The 25832-nt window shown below is 41.8% G+C and overlaps 1 protein-coding gene across 4 annotated transcripts in view; it reads right to left on the reverse strand.

The window, feature by feature from the left end:
- The window catches only part of LOC138855524 (anoctamin-3-like), a 95564-nt gene that overhangs the window by 46055 nt on the left and 23677 nt on the right, over nucleotides 1–25832 (reverse strand). For 3 of the 4 annotated variants that reach the window (XM_070105289.1, XM_070105290.1, XM_070105292.1), the window contains exon 2: nucleotides 16513–16611. The exons of the other annotated variant lie outside the window; for it this stretch is intronic. In XM_070105289.1, coding sequence (XP_069961390.1) covers nucleotides 16513–16611 — 99 coding nt within the window. The remainder of the gene's footprint in view (nucleotides 1–16512; nucleotides 16612–25832) is intronic. 4 annotated transcript variants of the gene reach the window in all.

Consider the following 25832-nt stretch of genomic DNA (forward strand, 5'->3'; position numbering starts at 1 on the left):
ATGTGACAAATTCTAATAAACCATACCACGGGTGGGGTTAAAACCTGTGATCAGAGAGTCACAAAACTCCAGACTGCCGTGGGGTTAAAACCTGTGATCAGAGAGTCACAAAACTCCAGACTGCCGTGGGGTTAAAACCTGTGATCAGAGAGTCACAAAACTCCAGATTGCCGTGTTAGCCACTGGAGTTAATCTGGAGTTTTTTGACTCTCTGATCACAGGTTCTAACCCCACCCATGGTATGGTTTGTTTGCAATCGTGTCACTACGATTTTATGAGTCAAATCCCAATATATTGGGTAACCTCGGTAAGGAAACGCGGCGTTTATGTTTACCGTGTTTACAGGTAGAAAATGTTGTGTCAGTAGTATTTACGCATTAGGATTAGTTTGTCTGAAATGCATTGCATATTCATGGGTTTCTTCTGTGCCTACCAGTATTATATGTAACCTACATTATTTGTACCACAAAGAAATAAAAATCGTATTTGTTGTTACATCAGCTCAGTAGATACATATTAAACTTCCCAAAAATTTTCCAGTAATACTAACAGAATGTAATTCCCTTCAATTCAACTTACTAAAGCCTTATAGCATGAACTAATATAATATTCAGTTCCCTTGTATTCATTGTAGACTCCTAAATTTACACCTTATTAATCTTAAGTTAGTCTTAAATTTGCCCAAAATGCTCTGCATATAAAGGGGCTTCTGGCATGTTTACCCAATGTCATTATCTTTCGTAAAACCACTATATCATGTTGAAATAAATTATTATTATTATTATTACAGTGGACCCCCGCATAGCGGACGCCTTGCATAGCGGACAATCCGCATAGCGGACGCTTTGTTCGCTAAAATTTTGCCCCGCATAGTGGACAAAAACCCGCTCAGCGGCCTTCGTCCGAGACGCGTCCAATGTGCGCCCTCAGCCAGCCTCACATGTGCCGCCTGTGCCATTGTTTACCAGCCAGCCTCCGCGGTAACATTCAAGCATACACTCGGAATATTTCGTATTATTACAGTGTTTTCGGTGGTGTTTCTGGAAAATAAGTGACCATGGGCCCCAAGAAAGCTTCTAGTTCCAACCCTACAGCAATAAGGGTTAGGATTCCTATTGAAATAAAGAAAGAGATCATTGATAAGTATGAAAGTGGAGTACGTATCACCGACCTGGTCAGGTTGTACAAGAAACCAAAATCAACCATCTCTTCTATTGTGGGCAAGAAAACGGCAATCAAGGAAGCTGTTGTTGCCAAAGGTTTAACTGTGTTTTCGAAACAAAGATCGCAAGTGATGGAAGATGTTGAGAGACTCTTATTGGTGTGGATAAATGAAAAACAGCTAGCAGGAGATAGCGTCTCTCAAGCGATCATATGTGAAAAGGCTAGGAAGTTGCATGACGATTTAATTAAAAAAATGCCTGCAACTAGTGATGATGTGAGTGAATTTAAGGCCAGCAAAGGTTGGTTTGAGAGATTTAAGAAGCGTAGTGGCATCCATAGTGTGATACGGCATGGTGAGGCTGCCAGTTCGGACCACAAAGCGGCTGAAAAATATGTGCATGAATTCAAGGAGTACATATTATTATTATTATTATTATTATAATCAAAAAGAAGCGCTAAGCCACAAGGACTATACAGCGCTGCAGGGCAGGAAGGAAGTGAGGGCATCAGGTGGCAAAAGGGAGATGGATGAGCAACAGGTTACGGATAACAGCGGGGCAGTGGATGGTGAAAGGGTAAAGGGCAGCAAGAGACTGAACCAGAAAGGGCTGAGGGGAGTGCGAAAAGTATCATCAGAGTTTGTGGAGTAAATCGGTCGTTGTCAAGAAGTCAATGAGAGAGTCAGGATTAAAGGAGGGTCCATCAGCAAGAAGGGAAGGTAAAGAGAGAGTAGTAGAACGAAGACGACGTTGGAGGTAAATTCTGCGTGCTCGTTGATAGAGAGGGCAGTCTAACAGAATGTGGCTAATCGATACTGGAACTTGACACTGCTCACAGAGAGGAACAGGGTGCCTCTCCATGAGATACCCATGAGTAAGACGAGTGTGGCCAATGCGAAGGCGGGAGAGAGTGGTCTCCCAACTTCGGCACTGATGACAAGAAGACGGCCAGTAACCTATGCTCGGTTTAATAGAATGAAGTTTGTTACCGAGCAGAGTTGACCAACGTTGTTGCCAACGGGTGCGAAGGTGGGTAGCTATTGCAGCAAAATAGTCCAGAAATGGAACACCTCGATAGGAAATTGGTAGGTCATATACTGCTGACCGCGCAGCAGTGTCTGCCTGTTCATTGCCCTGTACGTCGACATGACCAGGGACCCAACAAAAAACAATATCTTTATGTTTGGTAGAGATACGGCGTAGCCAAAGTTGGATACGGAGAACTAGGGGATGAGATGTATCAAATTTTCGTATAGCCTGTAGAGCACTAAGGGAGTCTGAGACTACTACAAATGATGACACAGGCATAGATGCAATACGAATAAGTGCTGCAAGAATGGCATACAGTTCAGCAGTAAAAATGCTAGCTGAAGATAGTAAATGCCCTCGTACGACGCTGTCCGGAAACACTGCTGCGAATCCGACGCCGTCTGAAGACTTAGAGCCATCTGTGTACACAGCGGTGGCATGAGAATGGGAGTGGAAGTGATCAAGAAAAAGAGAGCGGGAAGCCACCGTAGGCAGTTGAGCTTTCGAGCAAGGGAGTGAGAAAGAACAGACCCGAACAGCTGGAACTTCCCAGGGGGGCAGGGAAAAGTGAGATGCTACATGAACATATAAAGGTGGTAACTGAAGGGAAGACAAGAGTGAATGTAGGCGAAGAGAAAAGGGACGGAGCAAACAGGGGCGGCGAACGAATAAAGAATGTCTACTAATATCGGTGACCATTCTATAAATGGAAGGATTGTGTAGATCGTGAGAGCGTACATAGTAACGAAGGCAATGGGCATCACGGCGATCAGACAAGGATGGAACATTTGCTTCTGTATAGAGGCTCTCAACAGGGGAAGAGCGAAAAGCACCAAGGCACAAACGTAAGCCTTGGTGATGGATAGAGTTAAGGCTAGAGAGAGTAGCAGGAGAGGCCGCGGAATAAATCTGGTCACCATAATCGAGTTTCGATAAAACGAGGGCTGAATGTAGGCGAAGCAGAGTTCGACGATCAGCTCCCCAGGAAAGATGAGCAAGGGTTTTAAGAAGGTTTAGCCGGCTGTGACAAGTTGCCTTCAGAGAGGTAATGTGAGGTTTCCAGGTTAACCGACGGTCAAAGAGAAGGCCTAGAAACCTGACTGTATCACGTTCGGGGATACGGGAGCCATAGAGATACAAAGGATGATCGGAGATAACAGAGCGTCTAGTGAAAGTAATTTGGTGAGTTTTGGTACTTGAAAATTTAAACCCATGTGTGGTGGCCCAAGTGGAAACACGGTCGACCGCATGCTGGAGAGAAACTGCAATAAGGTGACAGTCAGCGCCTGCACAAGCAATAGCGAAGTCATCAACATAGAGTGATGACCAAATATTGGGTGGAAGAACAGAGGCCAAATCATTTATAGCAAGGAGAAAAAGTGTTGTGCTTAGAACACATCCCTGAGGGACACCTTCAGCTTGGACGAAGTCCGGGGAAAGAACATTATTGACTCGAACACGGAAATGTCTGTCAGTTAAAAAGTTCTTAAGGAAGGATGGTAGATTGCCTCGGAGGCCTAAGGAATGGGCCTGGGCCAAAATATTATACCTCCAAGTTGTGTCATATGCCTTCTCAAGGTCAAAAAATATGGCAATAACTGAGTGATTATTCGCAAAGGCATTACGAACATACGTATCCAAGCGTAGTAAGGGGTCTATGGTAGAACGACCCTTACGAAAGCCATATTGACTAGCGGAGAGACTGTTGTGAGTCTCTAAATACCACATTAAACGTCGATTTACGAGGCGTTCCATCACTTTGCAAACTGCACTTGTAAGAGCGATGGGGCGATAGTGGGAGGCATCATGTCCTGTAGTACCCGGTTTGCGGAAAGGGAGAACAATGGCAGATTTCCACAGCTGGGGAAGAACTCCTTGTGCCCAAATAAGATTGAAGAGGTGTAAGAGGACTACAAGGGCTGACCGATGTAAATGTTGTAACATACGAATATGAATGTCATCAGGCCCAGCTGCCGATGATCGGCAAGCTGAGAGCGTTGCCTCCAGTTCTTGAAGTGTAAAAGGCACATTATACTGTTCTTCTCCGAGAGAAGAAAAGTCCAAGGGTACTAACTCTCTGGCAGACTTTGAGGAAAGAAACGAGGGGCATAGATGGAGCCCTCGGGAAATACGGACCAGATGTGTGCCAAGTTCAATGGCAACGTCGAGAGGGTTTGCTATATCAACACCAGTGACCCGTAGAACAGGAGCCGGGTCAGGAGAGTATTTACCACTCAATTTCCTCACTTTTTTCCAGACTGCACTCATAGAAGAAGCAGAGGTGATGGTGGAAACATAGTCTCGCCAACAAGTGCGTTTAGCTTCACGGATGACACGGCGAGCGATCGCACGCTTCTGCTTAAAATCAACAAGTCTCTCAGCGGTTCTATTGTACCGGTACCTGCCCCATGCAGCACGTTTCAAACGTACTGCACGAGCACAAGCAGGAGACCACCAAGGCACGCACTTCTGAGAATGCCTGCCTGAGGTTTGGGGTATAGAATGAGAAGCTGCGGTATAAACTGATGTCGAGAAGATGTGTAGGAGCTCATCAATGGAGGATGAAGAAGGAACCTCACTAAAAGCAGTGAGGTGTGAGTAAAGATCCCAATTTGCCCGATCAAATTGCCAGCGAGGGCTACGGGAAGGTGGTGAATAGGAAGGAGAAGTAAGAATGATCGGAAAATGATCGCTGTCATGTAAGTCTGGTAGAACAGACCAGGTGAAGTCTAGTGCAGTGGAGGAAGAGCAGACTGATAGATCGATGCAAGAGAGAGTATGAGTACGAGGATCAAAATGGGTGGGAGTACCCGTATTTAAAACATGGAGGGGGTGAGAGGCAAGAAAAGCCTCCAACTGAATGCCACGTGAGTCACAATGAGACCCCCCCCAGAGGAAATGGTGGGCATTAAAATCACCAAGTAACAGAAGTGGTGGTGGTAAGGATGAAACAAGAAAGGCAAAGTCTGGGATAGAAAATGCTCGAGAAGGAGAGAGATATAAAGAACATATTGTAAACCACTTATTCAAGTGGATACGGGCTGCAGTGTAATGCAGCGAGGTATGGACAAATAGTTGACAGTACGGAATATCATTGCGTAGAAGAAGGGCACTTTCATTAAAGGTCCCATCTGAGAAAGGATCCGAAGAATACAATAAATTATAGCCTGAGATAGGTTGGAAAACAGCCGAGTGTAATTTTGGTTCTTGTAAGCAAGCACCAACAGGGGAAAACCTGGAAAGCAACATCTGAAGCTCACCCCGATTACCCCTGAGGCCGCGGATATTCCACTGTAAATAGGCCATGATTGGCGATGAAGAAAATATCAGGAATCTGTAGGTAAAGGCACCTACGGACTAGAGGGGTTAGAAAAGTCAACGTGTGGTGGCATTGGAAGATGTTCAAGTAGCGAAGGAACGGAGCGTTGCGAAGAATGGGGTTGTGAAGATGGAGGAGAGGGAAGAGAAGGAACAGGAAGTGAATCAGTGTCCATTGAAGGTTTAGTCTCTGCAATATATTCTGAAATGGCTTCAAGTGTTTCTGAATTCAAAGATGTATGGGAAACCATATTGGAGATAGGAGGAGGAGGGTGAGTAAAGATTGGGACAGTAATGGACTGTACCAAAGTAGAGGGGGAGGGAAAAGTGTAAGGGACTGGAGATGAAGTGTGGGGGGGGACAGAAGAGGTAGAAACCTGGGAGGTGACAGAAGAGGGAGAAACTTGGGAGGGGACGGGGGTGGAAGGCATAGTACGAGGAGGAGGGTGAATCTCCACACTTGTAATAGAGCCAGAGAGAGGGGAAGAACTAGGTACAGAGACTGGAAAGGTAACGTGTGGAGGTGGAAGAAGGGAAGGAAGGGGCAAAGAAGATTTGAGCAATGTGGATTTTTTGGACTTCTGAGTAGAGGGGCGATTGGTATTAGGTGTCGTACGAGGTCTTGTCGATACTGGGGCTTGTGAGGAAGGACGCGAAGATGTGAGAACAGACTGAGTTGTAGTCGGGACGTCAGAGCCAAGGACAGCAAAAGGATTAGATGCCGTAGTGGCTATGGGAGGGGTAACAACAGAGGAGGCTGCAGAAGATGGGACCCCAGAAGTGGGGGGACGTTTGGAAACACGAGAATAAGAAACACGGGGTAGTCTCCCTTGGAGGCGGAGATGAGTAACTGCCATAGCATAAGGGAGACCTTCTGCCTCTTTGAGGCAACGGATTTCACGTTCATTTAAGTAGACCTGGCAACGGCGGGAGTACGAAGGGTGAGCTTCATTACAATTAAGGCAAGATGGAGGTTGACTGCAAGATGTATTAGAATGGTTGTCGGCACCACAGACTGGGCATTCGGCCATAGATCTGCAATATTTCGCTGGGTGACCAAAACGCCAGCAATTTCTACATTGTTGCGGTGTAGGTATCACCTTTCGAACTTGTAACCGATGTCCCGCGACATATACAGAGGACGGGAGTTCTCGGCTGTCAAAAGTTAAACGAGCCACATTGCAAGGGTAACGTCTCCGCCCCCGGGCAGGAAGGACATAAGTGTCTACTTTGAGGATTGGGAGATCCTGGAGTTCCAGCTGTTCAAAAATGTCATTGCCACATGACTGGAAATTCTGTTGGACTATGGTATGGGGCAGAATGACAGTACCACTACAAGAATTGAGAGAAAGATGTTTTTCAATAGTGATAGGAGTAGTATCGATATTCGAAAGGAGAGAAAGATCATGAGCTTGGGTAGCATTCTGGACAGTGACGATGCGTGTACCGCTCTTGAGAGCGTGAAATGAAATATCTCTGCCAACATGACGCAGGAGCGCTTTGGCAATACTATGGTCAGAAAGGTAGGCAGAAGAAGAAGTTGGTCTTAAAGTAAAGAATTTAGTCCATTGTGTGGTCCGAAACTGAGCGTGGAGAGGGAGTGCTTGACGTGTCGGTCGTTTCCGAGTAGAATGGGAAGGTAACGACGGAGCATCATCAGGAGATTGACGTTGGCGTTTAGGAGTAGGACCGGAGTTGGTCCGGCAGGAAATGGGTGGGCGATTCGAAAATTGCCGTACCGTAGAGGGAGAAGCCGGAAGCATAGTCAAAGGAGAGCGGAGTTCAGACAAATCGAAGGAGTCAGTCGAAGCCCCGGTACCTGAAGCGGGTGAGGAAACAGCACCAGCAAGAGGTACAGGGGCATCAGGAGTGTCCGAAGAGTGGTCTAAACACAAGGCAGGGTCAGAATGGGGTGCGGTATCAAGAAGGGGCCCGGGGGTAGTGGTTTCATGGACTAGGGCTGCCATGGTTAGGTTACTCCTTTGCTTTTTGTTTTTAAGAAAAAAAAAGAAAGAAGAAAAGAAAATAAAAATAAAAAAAAGAATAAAAAAAGGGGGGAGCGGGGAGGAATAGTTCCCAGGAGGAATGAAAGGGCCGGAAATCCCCCTCCGCGCCCAAGAGGACTCGACACCGCTAGTAGCGCAGATGCAGCATGGAACCCGTGCCATACCCTACCCTTCATGCCAGTAAACCAGCAATCTGGGATAGCAACCTCACATCTGCCGAGCTACCTCGGTGGACAAAAGAGAGGGCGGCCGGATATCCGCCACAAAGCATACCTCCTTCAGCCACCACCCCCGGAATCCGAAAGGTGGCTTCCAGAGATACACCCGTCGCCCAAAAGACACCCAAAGCCACTCCGGGATACCGGAGAGGGATCGGGACATCCCTAGGCAATCCAGATTCCACGGCAAACTACGCCACCGCCAAGAAACCTCAACGGAATGGGATGGACCCCGGTGTCCTTTCCCCTACCTAGGAACTAGCGCGCCTGTGGGAGAAATCACGAAGGCTAAAAAGAGGAAGGGCAAAAGGGAGGGGTGAGGAGGAGGAGGAGGAATGGAAAAAAGGATGGGGTGGATGGGATAGGGGAGGGGAGAATGGGGGGTAATTAGGTTCGGTCTGAGGAAGAAGACCGACAGGGCTAATTCCTCAGACCAAGAGCCTCTTCACCACGCCAAGGAGCCCCCCTTGAAGAGGAAACCTTAAGTGCCTCCTGGTGTTAGACAATGCCCCTGGTCATCCTACAGACGTGGCAGAGCGACTTTATGGGGACATGAGCTTCATTAAGGTGAAGTTTTTGCCTCCTAATACCACTCCTCTCCTGCAGCCCATGGACCAGCAGGTCATTTCCAACTTCAAGAAACTGTACACAAAAGCTCTGTTTCAAAAGTGCTTTGAAGTGACCACAGACACTCGATTGACTCTAAAAGAGTTTTGGAAGGATCACTTTAATATCCTCAATTGTGTAAACCTTATAGGTAAGGCTTGGGAGGGAGTGACTAAGAGAACCTTGAACTCTGCTTGGAAGAAACTGTGGCCAGAATGTGTAGACAAAAGGGATTTTGAAGGGTTTCAGGCTAACCCTGAGAGGAGTATACCAGTTGAGGAATCAATTGTGGAATTGGGGAAGTCCTTGGGGTTGGAGGTTAGTGGGGAGGATGTGGAAGAGTTGGTGGAGGAGGACAATGAAGAACTAACCACTGATGAGCTGATAGATCAACTTCAAGAGCAAGAGGCCAGACCTGGGGAAACTGGTTCAAAGGAGGGGAGAGAGAAATTGAAGGAATTGCCTACTTCAAAGATTAAGGAAATGTGTGCAAAATGGCTTGAAGTGCAAACCTTTTTTGATGAAAATCACCCTCACACAGCTATTGCAAGCCGTGCTGGTGACTGTTACAATGACAGTGTTGTGAACCACTTTAGACAAATCATAAAGGAACGAGAGGTACAGGCCACTATGGACAGATATGTTGTGCGAAAGAAGTCCAGTGACTCTGAAGCTGGTCCTAGTGGCATTAAAAGAAGAAGGGAAGTAACCCCAGAAAAGGACTTGCTACCTCAAGTCCTAATGGAAGGGGATTCCCCTTCTAAACACTAACACTCTCTCTCCCCTCCTCCCATCCCATCAATCATCACCAGATCTTCAATAAAAGTAAGTGTCATGTAATTGTGCATGCCTTTTTCAGTTTGTGTGTACTAAAATTAACATTTTTTTGTGGTAAAAAAATTTTTTTTTCATACTTTTGGGTGTCTTGCACGGATTAATTTTATTTCCATTATTTCTTATGGGGAAAATTCATTCGCATAGCGAACATTTCGCATAACAGCCAGCCCTCTTGCACGGATTAAGGTCGCTATGCGGGGGTCCACTGTATTATTATTATTATTATTATGTGCAATAGTTCGGTGTCTTACTTATCAACCTGTCAGTACTCTATACCCTTTAAATATTCACAACAGCTAACAGAATATTAGGTAAGATAAACTCTTAGTAATTTTTATCTAGTAACATAGTAAATAAAAAGTTGTTTGGTAAATCTGGAGGTGTCTAGAACATAATTCTTCCTCTCGTCTGTTCCACGAAGCTAATATTCATATGGGGACAAATTTCAGGAATATGTTACATACATTATGAGAAATTTAACTTTAATGTACTGTATATGGAATCTAAATAGTGGCCTTACTGTTATATCTGCTGTAATGTAGTGTGTATATATGGTGGAACCTCGGTTGTCATCATTAACCCCTTCAGGGTCCAAGGCCCAAATCTGAAGTGGTGCCCCAGTGTCCAAGAATTTAAAAAAAAAAAATTTGTTATTTTTTCTCATGAAATGGTAGAGAATCTTTTTGTGAAGGTAATAAAACAAAAAGTACGTAATTTGATGGAAAATTGACGAAATTATGCTCTCGCGAATTTTTATGTGTCAGCGATATTGACGAATTGGCGATTTTGCCGACTTTGACTCCCATTTTAGGCCAATTACATTATTCTAGTCAACCAAATTCTTAGCTATTTCACTAGTATTACTTCTATTCTATCGATTGAGTGCAAGAAATCGCCAAGTCAACTGTTTCAACTACAAATTAAAGTGATCGGAAATTGTTAATTTGGCCAATTTAACACAAAGTTCAAAATATTCCAATTTCAAAATAGGGTCCAGAATAAACAATGTAGGTATTCCTGGCACTAAACTAACATTTCCTCTGTTCATTAGTTATGTTTTGAGGCTTTACAAATAAATTCCATTTTGATTTTTTATTCACATAATGAATTTTTATTCACACCAAAAAATAGAAGATTTACTGTTATGCAATACTGTAATAATTGTATAAATATCATCACCATATTTGTGAATGTATATTAGACCCACCAGCTGACGTGTATTAGACGTGTGAGGTCGTTTGTTTACTCTTGAATATCGGCAAAAATTTAACATTTCTGCTACTTCGAGCTCAGTTTCAAGCCATTTCCAGTGCTAAAACCAATCAAAATCATCTCTATTTCTGTAATATGTCTTCCATTCTATCAAATGAGACCAAGAAATCGCAAATAGAACTATAAAAAACATACGAAAAAACGCTGCAAAGTTGCTGTTTTAATCGAAAAATCATGATTTCAGTTTTTTTTCTCTCATTATACACAGCGTGCTGCAGGATCTGTTATGTGGTGCACACATACCACATAGATGTATTCTCTCATATCTAGGCCCAAATGTACCACTCACAGTTTATCAGAGTGAGCTGAGCTCATGACGTAGATCTACGGTTTGGACCCTGAACGTAAAGCCGTAGATCTACGGGACAGACCCTCAAAGGGTTAATTTGTTCCAGAAAGTCTGACGAAAACCAAAATCGACGACAACTGAAGCAATATTTCCCATAAGAAATAATGTAAATCCAATTAATCCATTCCAGACACCCAAAAGTATTAACAAAAAATACATTTTATAGAGAATAACTATAGTTTTACATCCCAAAAAACAATGAGAAATAAATATAAAGGACTAATGAAATTGATAAATGAACATTTAATATCACTTTTACCTTTATTGATGACTTGTTGGTGTATGCAAGACGCGAGGAAGGGAGAGGGGGGAGGAGGGGTTATTGGTTGAAAGGGGAATCCCCCTCTATAAGGACTTCAGGTATCAAGTCCCTATCCAGGGTTACTTTCCTTCTTCGTCTTTTACTGGCACCGGAACCCTGTTGCACAAAAAATTTGTCCAGAGAGGTCTGTTTCTGGCATCTCTTTAAGATTTGCCTAAAATGGGACAAGGCAGTGTCACTGAACATGTTGCAGGCACGGCTTGTACCAGCTTTGTTAGGGTGATATTTCTTCACAAAACTGCAACTCGCTCCACTTTGCACACATCCTTAATCACTGAAGAAGGCACCTTCTCCCCTCTCTCTTCCTCCTCCTCTGAAGCAATTTCCTCAGCTGCAGTCTGTTGCTGTTCCAGTTGAAGGTCTTGCAGCTCTTCAGTGGTTAGCTCTTCCCTGTGGTCCTCCACCAACTCTTCCACATCCTGGCCACTCACATCCAACCCCATGGACTTCCCCAGTGCCACAATAGATTCCGCAACAGGCGTAGGGTCCTCAGGGTCAGCCTCAAACCCTTCAAAATTCTTCTCTTGGACACATTCTGGCCACAATTTTCTCCAAGCAGAGTTCATCATCCTGGAAGTCACTTCCTGCCAAGCCTTTTCTATAAGCCTTATGCAACTGAGGATACTGAAGTGATTCCTAGAGAGCTCTCTTAGGCTCAATTCAGTGTCCGAGGTCACTTCAAAGCACCTTTGAAACACCACTTTTGTGTAGAGTTTTTTGAAGTTTGAAACGACCTGCTGGTCCACGGGCTGGATGAGAGGAATGGTATGAGGGGGCAAGAACTTCACTGTGATGCAACTAAACTGCTTCAACAATTGGTCTTCCAAGTCTGGAGGATGAGCAGGAGCACTGTCCGTTACCAGGAGGCACTTGAGTGGCAACTGATTTTCCAGGAGGTATTTCTTCACACTCAATGAAAATTTGCCCTGTGACCCGTACCTTATTGTTAGCCGTCCACATCACACAATTTACTCTTGATGACACTTTTTCTTGAACACTCAGAGATTTCCAGTGATACACCAGTAAACGCTTAAATCTGAAATCCCCACTAGCATTACCATAGAACAAAAGTTTGCCTATCCTTCATAGGCTTGTGCCCTGGCAGTGCCTTTTCCTCCTGCGTGATGTAGATCCTCTTTAGCATTTTCTTCCAAAAGAGGCCTGTTTCGTCACAACTGAAGACTTGTTGGGGGAGGAATCCTTCAGCCTCTATATACTCCTTGAATTTATTAACGAATTCTTCAGCCGCACATTTGTCCAAACTTGCAGCCTTGCCATGCCTTAACACTTGTATGCCTGATCGCTTCTTGAACTTGTCAAACCAGCCTCTGCTGGCCTTGAATTCACTAACAGTAGCACTCATTCCAGGCACTTTCTATACGAGAGCCGCATGCAACTGCCTGGCCTTTCCGCAAATTATCATTGATCTACACCAACAACAACTCAACATCTTCGATTGTTTGCAATCTCCGTTTCATTAGTACATTTACCCCTTTTGCAATATCAGATTCCTTGACTTTTTTTTCTTCGCCAGGATGGAACTGATCATTGATGAAGACTTCCCGTACATCCTGGCAAGATCGGCCACACATATGCCACTTTCATACTTTGCTACGAGTTCTTGAATTCTATCATACAACTACAAGCTTTCAGAACTTCTTGCGGTTCTAAGAATGTGTCCGGTGACTCTATATTACCTGGAGTTTACCTGGAGAGAGTTCCGGGGGTCTGTGACCAGGCCTCCTTAGGTCAGTGTCCCAGGATGCGACCCACACCAGTCGACTAACACCCAGGTACCCATTTTACTGATGGGGAACATAGACAACAGGTGGAAAGAAACACGTCCAATGTTTCTACTCTGGCTGGGAATCGAACCCAGGCCCTCGCTGTGTGAAGCAAGAGCGTTAACCACCAGATGTATATATATGATAGAAAAATAATAATAAACAGCATTTTTTGTCGGTTTGCGTAAACATGTTTTGTAAATAATATAATGACAGCAAAGTTTGTGCTGTTATTGTGTAGTATACGATGAGTGAATATATACCAAATAGTCTTTATATTTACTGTCAACTTCACACCTCCATATCTCCGTAAGTATTGATCGCAAAAAAAAAATTTTGGGCCTATAATACAGTGGACCCCCGGTTCACGATAGTAATCCGTTCCCGAGAGCTCATCGTAAACGAAAATTATCGGAAAGCGAATCAATTTTCCCCATAATAAATAATGGAACTCAAATTAATCCGTGCAAGACATACAAAAGTATGAAAAAAAAACTTTTGCCACATGAAACATTAAGTTTAATGTAATAGAATGATTACAATAACAATAGAATAATAACAACAGAATAATTGACCCTTACTTTTAATGAAGATCTGGTGATGATTGATGGGATGGGAGGACGGAAGAGTGTTAAACCTATTGTTTAGAAGGGGAATCCCCCTCCATTACGACTTGAGGTGTCTTTTCCTCCTGAGTAATGTAGGTCCTGCTTGGCAATTTCTTTCTTTCACATATTTTTCAGCTGCTTTTTGGTCTGAACTGGCAGCCTCACCATGCCTAATCACACTATGTATGCCACTACGATTCTTAAATCTTTGAAACCAACCTTTGCTGGCCTTAAATTCACTTGCATCACCACTAGTTGCAGGCAATTTCTTTACCAAATCGTCATGCAACTGCCTAGCCTTTTCACAAATGATCACTTGAGAGATGCTATCTCCTGCTATCTGTTTTTCATTTATCCACACCAATAACAATCTCTCAACATTTTCTAACACTTGCGGTCGCTGTTTCGTAATCACAGTTGCACCTTTTGCAACAACAGCTTCCTTGATTGCCGTTTTCCTGCTCACTATAGTAGAGATGGTTGAAACAATCTCTCAACATTTTCTAACACTTGCAGTCGCTGTTTCGTAATCACAGTTGCACCTTTTGCAACAACAGCTTCCTTGATTGCCGTTTTCCTGGTCACTATAGTAGAGATGGTTGATTGGTGTTTACTATACAACCTGACCAGCTCCAACACGCACTCCACTTTCGTACTTTGAAATTATCTCTTTCTTCATTTCAATAGTCATTAGCACCCTTGGTCTCGAAGGGTTGGCACTAGAAGCTTTCTTGGGGCCCATGGTGACTTATTTTGCATTCCTACTCCTGCAGCCTGGCCCTGGCCCAGGCTTGTTTGGTGCTTGCCTGGTCAGCCAAGTTGTTGGTGCTGGCAGCCCGCTGGCATGCACACCCATCACAACTTACTTGATCTGACACTTGCCGGAGTTTTGTGTCTCATTTCTGACAAAATTAGCTGAAATTTGTTCAAGGTTATGTGCTTCTTTATTCTTTGTATATTTATAAGAACCTATGTTTGTCTACATTTGTCTGTGCATGTGTTTTTGTCTAAGATAATCTTTGTGTAAACAATACTTACACGGTCTTGTATGATCTAGCGAGATTACCTTTTTGTAGGAATAGCAGCGGAGTTATGGTCAAAATAACCTACCTTCAATAACAAGCTTTTTATATAATTCTTTCTATATATGCAATGCAATCACAGACAGGCAATCTTATCAATGCAGAACAAGCCGCTTGGGGATGGAAATATTTAGATCCTTTGCACTTGTGCATCATCAGGAGCTATGCAATGTTGCAAGACAGTAACAGATAAGAGTGGAAATTCTCCGAGGCAATGGCCACCAATGATACCTTCTGCTTTGCCTAAGAGAATTTCCCCTCCTATATGTTGCTGTCTTTGCAACACTGCATAGCTCCTGATGACGCACAAGTGCAAAACATCAAGAGATAAAAATTTCCATCTCCATATTCTACATTGTAGATGAATGGTTCAAAGAACCGACACGTTGTTAAATTAGACACATGTGTAACTCTTGGGTATCTTTTCTGAGGAAACGTTTCGCCACACAGTGGCTTCATCAGTCCATACAAAGGATAAACTTGAAGAACAGGAGGAGAATGAGGTAATCAGTCCCTCAACCTTGAGTCGATGTGGTCAGTCCATCAATCTTGATGGGAATTCTTCGCTTGCCTAACCCTTGGTCACGACCTACTTCCACATTGAACAAATGTGACACCACTTACCACTGCTGCACCTCTCCTGCCATATGGTTTATAAGCTGCTTCTCCGCTCATATGCCGTATTCTATTCAAGATTGATGGACTGACCACATCGACTCAAGGTTGAGGGACTGATTACCTCATTCTCCTCCTGTTCAAGTTTATCCTTTGTATGGACTGATGAAGCCACTGTGTGGCGAAACGTTTCCTCAGTAAAGATACCCAAGAGTTGCACATGTGTCTAATTTAACATATTCTACATATTCTACTTATATAATCATGTGTACAACATTAACCTCAAACTGTCCAAACGTAGATCTATGTTCATGTGTGTAGCGCTCCGAACGCAGATCTACATTCAGGGTGCTACACACGTGAACCTAGATCTATGTTCATGTGCGTAGCGCTCCGAATGCAGATCTACATTCAGAGTGCTACACACGTGAACGTAGATCTATGTTCATGTGCGTAGCGCTCCGAACGTAGATCTACATTCAGGGTGCTACACACGTGAACGTAGATCTATGTTTGGCCAGTTTAAGGGTTAATCAAGAGTGTTATCACTACAAACTGGTCACCTTATTCCCTACCACTTACTTTAATTGTTTTTTTGTTTTTTTTGACATTAGCTCTGAAAAAACACCAACATGTCACCCATTTCAATTTCATGTGGAAATAAATCTTTGACCTGAATCTTTAACATCAAAAATATATTACAAATTTAATTTATTACATTTTAAACGTTTATATGGCAGGCTGAAAAATAAATCTAATTACTGCATATCATTTTTTAATGCATATCATTTTTTTACATGCAATTTAAAGTACATGCACCAAAATAGTGCATGACATAGGATAATAGACTACAGGAGCTCCTTGATTTACAGTGGTTCCACTTACAATATTTTGACTTTACAATGATTCAACAGCTATGCACATTCTGTATTGCATAGTACTGTACATTCAATAGGATAAACTTGTATTCATTAATTTACCTTTCAATACTGGTATTTAGTTATATACTTATACAGTGATAGTAGTTATTTATTTATCATATCGTGTTCAACTTGGGATAGTGACAGTAGTTATTTATTTATGCATATCGTATTTAACTTGGGAGATTTTCAACTAACGATGGGTTCATTGGACCGTAACCCCATTGTAAACTGAGGAGCACCTGTACATGCACCAAAACAGTGCATGCAAGACACAGGATAATAAACTAGAAGAATAACAAAAGATCTAGCAGGAGAGGAGCCACAGAGAGAGAGCAGGAACGAGATGATCGAGTGTAGTTGTGGTTCCTAAAACAACTCACGGATGTATAGGAGGTCGGGGATGCAAGGTGTCGGGATGCCCGGTGGCTCTGAAGGGGGGTCGAGTACTCGGAATCCCCCCCGCTTGTGGACATTACAACCTATGGGGGCATCACACAGGTTAGCGCACTTACGCCACCGTTAAACCAGCCATTTAGGATTCATCAATACACTTGTTAACTTTATGAAATCACATTTTTCAAGGTTAGGGTATTACAGTCCGCTTTCTTGTAAAGCTCTGCTATGAAGCGCAATGATTCATAAATCCCACTGAAAAAGTGAAGTTTATCGAAAACTGACTAGCACGTACCACGAAAGCCTTTCTATCCGTTATTCAACTGTGGTCTATTTTTCTCCCAACTGCATTACAAAAAAAAAAAAAAAAAAATGCACTAAACTGTATAGAGGAACCTCATAAGAGTTGACAGTAAACTCTCACACAGCTGTTCTACATAGCTCAACTTTTTTTTTCTTTTCTTTTTGCAAATGCAATTGTGTAATCCAAAATGGAATGAGACTTACAGTGGTACCACTACAGTGGTACCTCGAGTTTCATACAGCTCCCAACTCGAACAATTATGCAAGTGTACAGTGGACCCCCGGATAACGATCAGCTCCCAACTCGACCAATTATGTAAGTGTATTTTTGTAAGTGCTTTTGTAGGTGTATTTTTAGGGGTCTGAAACGGACTAATCTAATTCACAACATTTCTTATGGGAACAAATTCGGTCTATAACGGCACCCAAACAGACTTCTGGATTGAAATAATATCGTTATGCGGGGGTCCACTGTATTTTTTAAGTGCTTTTTTAAGTGTATTTTTGGGGATCTGAAACAGACTAATTTACGTTATTCCTTATGGGAACAAATTCGTTCGGTAACGGCACTCGAATAGTCTTCTGGAACGAATTAGGTTCGTAACTCGAGGTACATACCACTGTACTATGAAAACCTTTTCAAGCAGTATTCAATTCCACATTCACTTTTTGAAACCCATTTACAAAAACTAGCACTGTGTAGAGAAGCTCTATAAGAAAGCTGACTACAGGATTTTAATCAATATGGTGAGGATATCAATATTTCAATAATTATTAAGGGTATTAGTATCTTAATAGTTATACACGGCGTATTCTTGGGAAGCACTAGACTTGTAGGGGTCGTATAGCCCCTAGGGAACGGCAAGCACTCAGGTTTAATCGATGGAAGATGAGGGAGAGCTCTAATTCTATTAATTAAGAGCTCTTGACAGTCGTCAAGGGCAGCCTTTAGAAGTGTTAGTGTGATATATAATTTTAGTTAAGCCTATGTTGCACTTCTGCAATTGTGATTTTTACGATTTCGTGAGTATGTACATTAAAGCTAATGCGGTGAATAACTATGCTACATTAAGCCTTAAACTGTCCAAACGTAGATCTACACTCAAGTGCGTAGTGCTCCAAATGTAGATCTACATTCGATTATAGATGCTTTATATAAAAAAGAACAGAGCTATGTTCGGAGCACTACACACGTGAATGTAGATTTACGTTTGGACAGTTTAAGGGTTAACGTAGCATAGTCAGCACTCTTACAGAGCTCCCCTATATAGTTCCTTGAAAAGCACAGACTATCAAGGCTTTTCATTGTACTATTCAACTTTGATGTACTTTTTCAACAGGATATACAATAAAAAAAAAACATATAAGAGAGCTGTACAGGAGAGCCGAGTGTAAAACATTTCGTATGTGTGCAGTGATAAACAAAATAAAAATTTAATATAGATTATTTCAAGTTTGTTGGTATGAGGAGATTCTTGCTGTGTATTAAAGCGATGCTTATAAAAATGCGGTCAATGATTACCTCCATTATATACCGATATGGTTGCGTATGTTATGTATGTTAGGCAAATACATGTAGAACAAGAACACTAAACCCATGACAAACATCTTGGTTTCATAAACCAACATCTATCTTTTCAAGTAAGAGAGACAACATAACCGACACGTGCTGAGCCTTGTAAACAAAGATCAGCTGAGCCTTGTAAACAAAGATCAGCTGAACCTTGTAAAAAAAAAAAAAAAAAAAAAAAAAAAAGACCAGCCGAGCCTTGTAAACAAAGACCAGCCGAGCCATGTAAACAAAGGTCAGCTGATCCTTGTAACTCCACCATCAGTGCTTAAACAATCAGAACAATAATCAAAATAGCTGGTTTGTATCATATATAATATAGAAAATATTTGAATTTGATACAGACCAGAGGTTCTATTTTAGAACTGGAGTTAGACAGCTTAAAGCATTTCACTGATACGTGGAGATGGTTGGATATTAAACGAAGATGAAGAATTAGACATGTGCAACATCTGGGCATCTTTATTTGTAGACGTTTTACCATCCATTGGCTTTATCAGTACAAGGACATAATGGAATGACTGTAGAACTACACCTACCATCCGATTTACGACCGAGTTCGGTTCCGAGAAATCGGTCGTAAGTCAAAATGGACGTAAGTCGAACTTTACTACTGAATATCAACAAAACATTTTTGTAATGACTTTATTTTATTGTTTTATTTTGGTATTTCATGTTTTACTTTACTTTTTATGTTGTTAGTACTGTATTTTATACTGTAAGGTTTAGGATAAACATTGTACAACACAAATACTTGTTTATTTCCCAGAAATTTGGCATAAAAAACACGGTCGTAAGTCGAGTGGTCGTAAGTCGAGCAGGTCGTAAGTCGGATGGTAGGTGTATATACAAAAGATGAGGTAATCCGTCCCTCAGCCTTGGGGTTGTTGAAGAACACTAGTCTTGAAGAATCTGAAGCACAGTCAGGAAGATTGATGCTTATATACTGGCATCAGGTGAGGGACTTGTAGCAGAGGCATTGTCAATGGAAGGCGGGATCCCCCAGTGGAAGTACGTCATACCCAAGGGATGGGTCAGTAGTAGTTAAGAAGGTTGTTGAGATGTCCCTTGAACCAAGGCTGAGGGACTGATTACCTTGTCTTTCATATATAGTTCTACAGTCTGCACATTGTATCCTTGAATTTGCACTGATAAAGTCACTGGATGGCGAAACGTCTACAAATAAAGATACTCAGATGTTGCACACGTGTCTAATTCTTCAACTAGTTGATATTATATATACACCATTCTTGATAAACAAAAATGTCTACCACAGCCTGGGTGTCTTTGTTCTCCACTTGCTTTAGAATGCAATGAGGACAATCTATTTCTAAGGTTAGATACACTATGCTATATATGGTAATTACTTCATACGATATTAGTGTCAGAATACAGTACAGGTGCTCCCTGACTTATGATATTTCAACTTTGCAATGGTGCAAAATCAATTACATACTTTGGAGATAAAACTTAATTACTCAGCATGAAGGCACTAAGTCCCTAACTTGTATTCATTTACTCACTTTTCAATATTGTATTTACAGCAATTATTTATTCACTTATTCATATTTATTTATTTAGCATATCATATTCATACTCGACTTATGATGGGTTCACTGGAACGTACCCTATTTCATGGCTTATTAGACATGTGTTTTTTCCATAAAATGTCTCCAAAAATTAGCCTGTGTCCTACAAACTGAAGGTCAGTGACGGGAGCTATAAGTTTGAGGTGTGGGGTGCGCTGTAGCTCTCCCTGTTATGTCCGAAGCTGAGGCATTGAAACTAAAACAAGTCTTATAAGCCGCAAAATATGGTAATTCCATTGTAAGTCTAGGAGCACCTGAACTAGTAATGTTAGGTGAAATGTGGAGAATTATCAGAAAGACACCAAACCACCAGAAGGTTAATCAACCACATTATTATTATTACAGTACCAAGAGGAATGAAAGGGAGGGTTAATGTGAAGGGCGGCATAGTTCCCATTCCTACATCAGTCATCCATCATGGAACCCACCACCACCACATATTTTTACCACAAACTGAAATACTTCTCTGGTGAAGATTGAGACATTTATGCAACACATGGGAATCTTTATGAAGGAAACGTTTCGCCACACAGTAGTGAAACGTTTCCTTAATATTCACATATGTTCCATAAGTGTCTCAATCTTCAACCTGTCATTTTCAAATCATTGATCACATACTTCTCAGGTGCTTATAAATACTAATCTAGGGTGTAGACATTCTTCCCAGGCCCCAGAACATGATATTAGTAACAAGAGTACACACTCACTGCTAGATGCAAGCTAGGCAAAGCTTGTTCATCACAAGACAAGCAGCAACTTGAAGCTATTTGAAGTCGAGTGCAACATTCAAGTGTAAACGAGGCCAGAGAAAGAGAGCGCAAGCAAGCACAGCTGATAAGCTCACTGCTGCAGCTACAGTCGTTGATTATTGCTCGTGGAATAAAAACCTCTTCTGAAAAGCTAGTCCTAAGTTTTTCTGTGAAAGCAACTGAAAAAATCCACCCAAAATTGAACAGTGTGTACTATGAAGATGTTGCTACGAACAATATTCATTTTGGATGTGTTTTTTCAATCACATTTACAAGAAATCACACTATATAGAGAAGCTCTATAAGGGAAAACACTAAGCAGAGACTTCCAATAATTAGACAACTGCAATAAAGACTATAAACATTATATATAATATCATGATTTCTCCTCTCTTAGCATTTTACAAAATAATTACATAATACTGCATTATAACATTAAAAGTTAACATAAATTTCAGAGTACACATACAATTATAAACAAAACGAAGCCTTAAACCTACAAAAGGTCATAGGAGATATAGAAACAACTGTTAAAATATATATAGAAACAATTGTTAACCCTTTGACTGTTGTGACCCCCAAGTCCTAAAGTCTCTCTGTGTCGCAAAATTTAAAGATCTTAGGAAATGATAGAGAATCTTTTCCCGATGTTAATGACACTGAAAGTACGAAATTTGATGGAAAACTTACGGAATTACGCTCTCGCCAAAATCACTGATGCGAAAGTATCACTGACGCAGCAAAATCCCCAAGAGCATAATTTCATCAATTTTCCATCAAATTCCATACTTTTGTTTTATTACCTTCAGAAGATTCTCTACCATTCCATAAGATTTTTTTTTTGTGGGGGGGGGGTGGGGGGGGGGGAATTCTTGGACACTGGCCGTCACTCTGAGATTTGGCCTCTGGACCCACAAAGGGTTAAAGCCATTCTTCAAGTGCTAAAACACCTTCAAACTCGCTGCCAGTGATGTAAACATCACTGGCACTTTATGCTGCTGTTGCCGACTAGTCATCATTTCTTTTCAGCAAATTCAACAAACCAAGAAATATTAAGTTTTTATCACATTTTGCTCATTTTATTCTCATTCAATTAAGGAAAAATAATTTATTTATCTCTAAGAAAAAATATTTTTATTTATTACTTTCAAAAATCTCCCTCCCCCCCAACACACTTTTTTCAGGCTATCTCACACATATAGCGTTAACTTAACACCTTACAATACATTCAGTTCAGCAACATTCAACATTCCACCTCTTCTTTCCTGGCAACATGCAAACATATGCAACAATCAATCCTCAGTCTCCACAAAATAATGGAGAGAACCCTAGTGGAAACAGCAGCAATGATGCTCAACAGGTACCAAGCAAGTGCCTTGCATAAACAACATACATTAAACCCTACAAGACTAGAAAATACGCTGGACCTCATCTTCACCGACAACGGCAATTTGATACATACAGTGGTCCCTCTTTTATCGTCGTTAATCCGTTCCTGGAAGTGCAACGATCATCGAAAAAGACGATTTTTTAATAAATTTTTCCCATAAGAAATAATGTAAATACAATTAATCCGTTCCTGACACCCAGAAGTATTAAAACAAATTTTTTTACATGAAATATAGATGTAGTACATAAACAATACAATGGCACATGATGAATGAAACATTAACAGCATAACACTTACCTTTATTGGCGATTCTTCTTTGTGTATGGAAGACTGGAGAAGGAGACAGATTGGATGATTTACTGTTTGGAAGGGGAATCCCCTTCCATCAACACCTCGGGTACAAGTCCTTTTCTGGGGTTACTTCTCTTCTTTGTTTCTTAATGCCACTAGGACCAGCTTGAGAGTCAATGGAGTCCTGTCTTGCAAAAGAAGTGTTCTGAGAGCTCTGTTTCTGGTGTCTCTTTAAAACTTCCCTAAAATGGGCCAAGACTCTGTCACTGTACAAGTTGCCGACATGGCTTGCAATAACCTTCTCAGGGTGATGCTTTTCCATAAATCTTTCCATTCTACCCCACATTTCAAAAATCTCCTTAATTTCTGAAGAGGGCACCTTCTTCCATCTCTCTTTCTCCTCCTCTGCAGCAAGATTCTGAGCTGCCATCTGTTGCTGTTCCTGCTGAAGCTCTTGCAGCTCCTCAGTGGTTAGCTCTTCGTTGTGGTCCACCACCAACTCTTCCATATCCTCCAAACTCACATCCAACCCCATGGAACTCCCCAGTGCCACAAGAGAGTTCACAACTGACATAGGCTCATCAGGGTCAGCCACAAACCCTTCAAAATCCCTCTTGTGGACACAATCTGGCAACAATTTTCTCCAAGCAGAGTTCAAAGTCCTGGTAGTCACTCCCTCCCAAGCCTTACCTATAAGGCTTATGCAATGGAGGATACTGAAGCGTTCTTCCCAAAAATCTCTTAGGGTCAAGTGAGTGTCTGAGGTCACATTAAAGCACCTGTGAAACATTGCTTTGGTGTAGAGTTTTTTAAAGTTTGAAATGACCTGCTGGTCCATGGGCTGGAGGAGAGGAGTGGTATTCGGGGGCAAGAACTTCAATGTGATGAACCCAAACTCCTGCAGAATTAGGTCATCCAAGTTTGGAGGATGAGCAGGTGCACTGTCCACTACTAGGAGGCACTTGAGATCCAATTTCTTTTCCAGGAGGTAATTCTTCACACTAGGGCCAAACACTTCATTGAACCACTCAACGAAAATTTCCCTCGTGACCCATGCCTTACTATTAGATCTCCAAAACACACAATTTACTCTTCATAACATTGTTTTTCCTGAACACTCTAGGATTTTCAGAATGGTACACTAGTAATGGCTTCACTTTGAAATCCCCACTAGCATTAGCACAGAACATTAGCGTCAGCCTGTCTTTCATAGGCTTGTGTCCTGGCATTGCCTTTTCCTCTTGTGTAATGAAGGTCCTCTTTGGCATTTTCTTCCAAAAGAGGCCTGTTTCGTCACAATTGAACACTTGTTCAGGTTTCAGTCCTTCAGCCTCTATGTACTCCTGGAATTCACTTACGAATTTTGAAGCTGCAATTTTGTCTGAACTGGCAGCCTCACCATGCCTTACCACACTGTGTATGCCAGTACACTTCTTCAATCTCTCAAACCAACCTTTGCTGGCCTTAAACTCACAAATATCAGTACTCATTGCAGGCAATTTCTTTACCAGATCGTCATGCAACTGCCTAGCCTTTTCACAAATAATCGACGTCATAAGACTGTCTCCTGCTAATTGTTTCTCATTTATCCACACCAATAATAACTTCTCAACATCTTCCAGTACTGGTGATCTCATTTTTGTCAGTATATTTACCCCCCTTTGCAACAACAGCTTCCTTGATTTCCTTTTTCTTGGCCACGATGGAAAATATGGTTGTACGGGATTTGTTATACATCCTGGCCAGTTCGGCCACACACACACCACTTTCATATTGTTCAATGATGTTTTTCTTAAATGCAATCGTATTTCTCACCTTCTTTACCAAAGGCTTGGCACTAAGAGCTTTCTTTGGATCCATGGTAGCTTATTTAGCACTTACAAGCACTAAAATGAATGGAATATTATGAAATATTTTGTATGAACAAGTGAGGAGACCGTCACTCACTGGTAAACAATGGCACACTGGCTGGGAAGAGAGGCTGAGGCGGCTCAGAGCTGTGAGTACGTGTCCAGGACGAATGACGATTAGCGAGTCAACTGACCATTTGCGAGCCAATGTTTGGACGAAAATAACGCAACGATTTCTGAAAAGGATGACTATCGAGCCCGACGATTATCGCAGGACCACTGTACTACAGTGGTAACCTGAGTTTCGAACTTCCTTCATTCCAGAAGGCTGTTCAAGTGCCTTTACTGAATTTGTTCCCACAAGGAATAATGTAAATTAGATTAATCTGTTTCAGACCCCCAAAAATACACTTAAAAAAAGCACTGACAATAATACTCTTACATAACTGGTCGAGTTGGGAGCAGTTCAAAACTCGGGGTACCACTGTATAACCATATCAAAGACAATACACTCAAATCACAATGTAACAGAGATACAGACATGTATGTGCAGGACTCCTGACCAGCAAATTATGATCAGTTATGAGGGTGTCTTCACTAAATGCAGCCTCAATAACAAAAACATGCAATGGAAACTAGTCAACCATGTCCTAAGTTAAAAAAGCTGGGAAGATATCCTAAACAACACAGTTCCGAACTTTTGCCTAGAAAAACCTAACTCTGTGGCACTTGAAGTCTGCCCAAGGCACATTCCATTAAGAAAAAGAAAGAGAAGAAGTAAACTAGAAAGAGATAGAAACTCCCTGTACAGGCGAAGACAAAGAAACACAGAGCTGCTGAGAGGGGGCAATATATCTGAAATACGAAGAGAGGAGCTGGTCAGAGAAATAGCAAATATCAAACTTAAGCTTAACCCTTAAACGGTCCAAACGTATATATGACGTTTTTCCAACATCTGAAAGTATGTAAAAAAATGTAGATCTTTCTTGTTTTACATTTCAAAACGTGTAAAAAAACTTTTATCTACATTTTTTTTTGTTATATTTGAAAATATGCAAAAAAAAGTACATACATCTACTTTTGTAGCTACGAATTTGAATGTCGATCTATTTGGACCGTTCAAGGGTTAAGGAATCTTACGGGAGACAAAAAATCACAGGAAGAACTTAAAGCCATCAATGAAATTGAAGGAAACCCAAAATATTTCTTCTCTTATGCCAAATCTAAGGGGGGAAAAAATCCATCCAAAATGACGTAGTGAAGGCAGGATCCATATATAGTTTTAAGATGAGGTATGATAAAGATCATGGAGCAGGAAGAGTGACCTAGTAGTGGCCAATGAAGAGGCAGGTCCAGGAGCTGTGATTCGACCTCTGCAACCACAATTGAGTACAATTAGGCGAGTGTGTATATACACACACACAAACACACACAAAACCACCAACCCCCCACAAACACACAACCACCAACCCCCCACAAACACACAATCACCAACCCCCCACAAACACACAACCACCAACCCTGCCCAAACACACAACCACCAACCCCACACAAACACCAACTCC

Source organism: Cherax quadricarinatus, chromosome 98 (assembly GCF_038502225.1).
Source record: "Cherax quadricarinatus isolate ZL_2023a chromosome 98, ASM3850222v1, whole genome shotgun sequence".
Classification (NCBI taxonomy): domain Eukaryota; kingdom Metazoa; phylum Arthropoda; class Malacostraca; order Decapoda; family Parastacidae; genus Cherax; species Cherax quadricarinatus.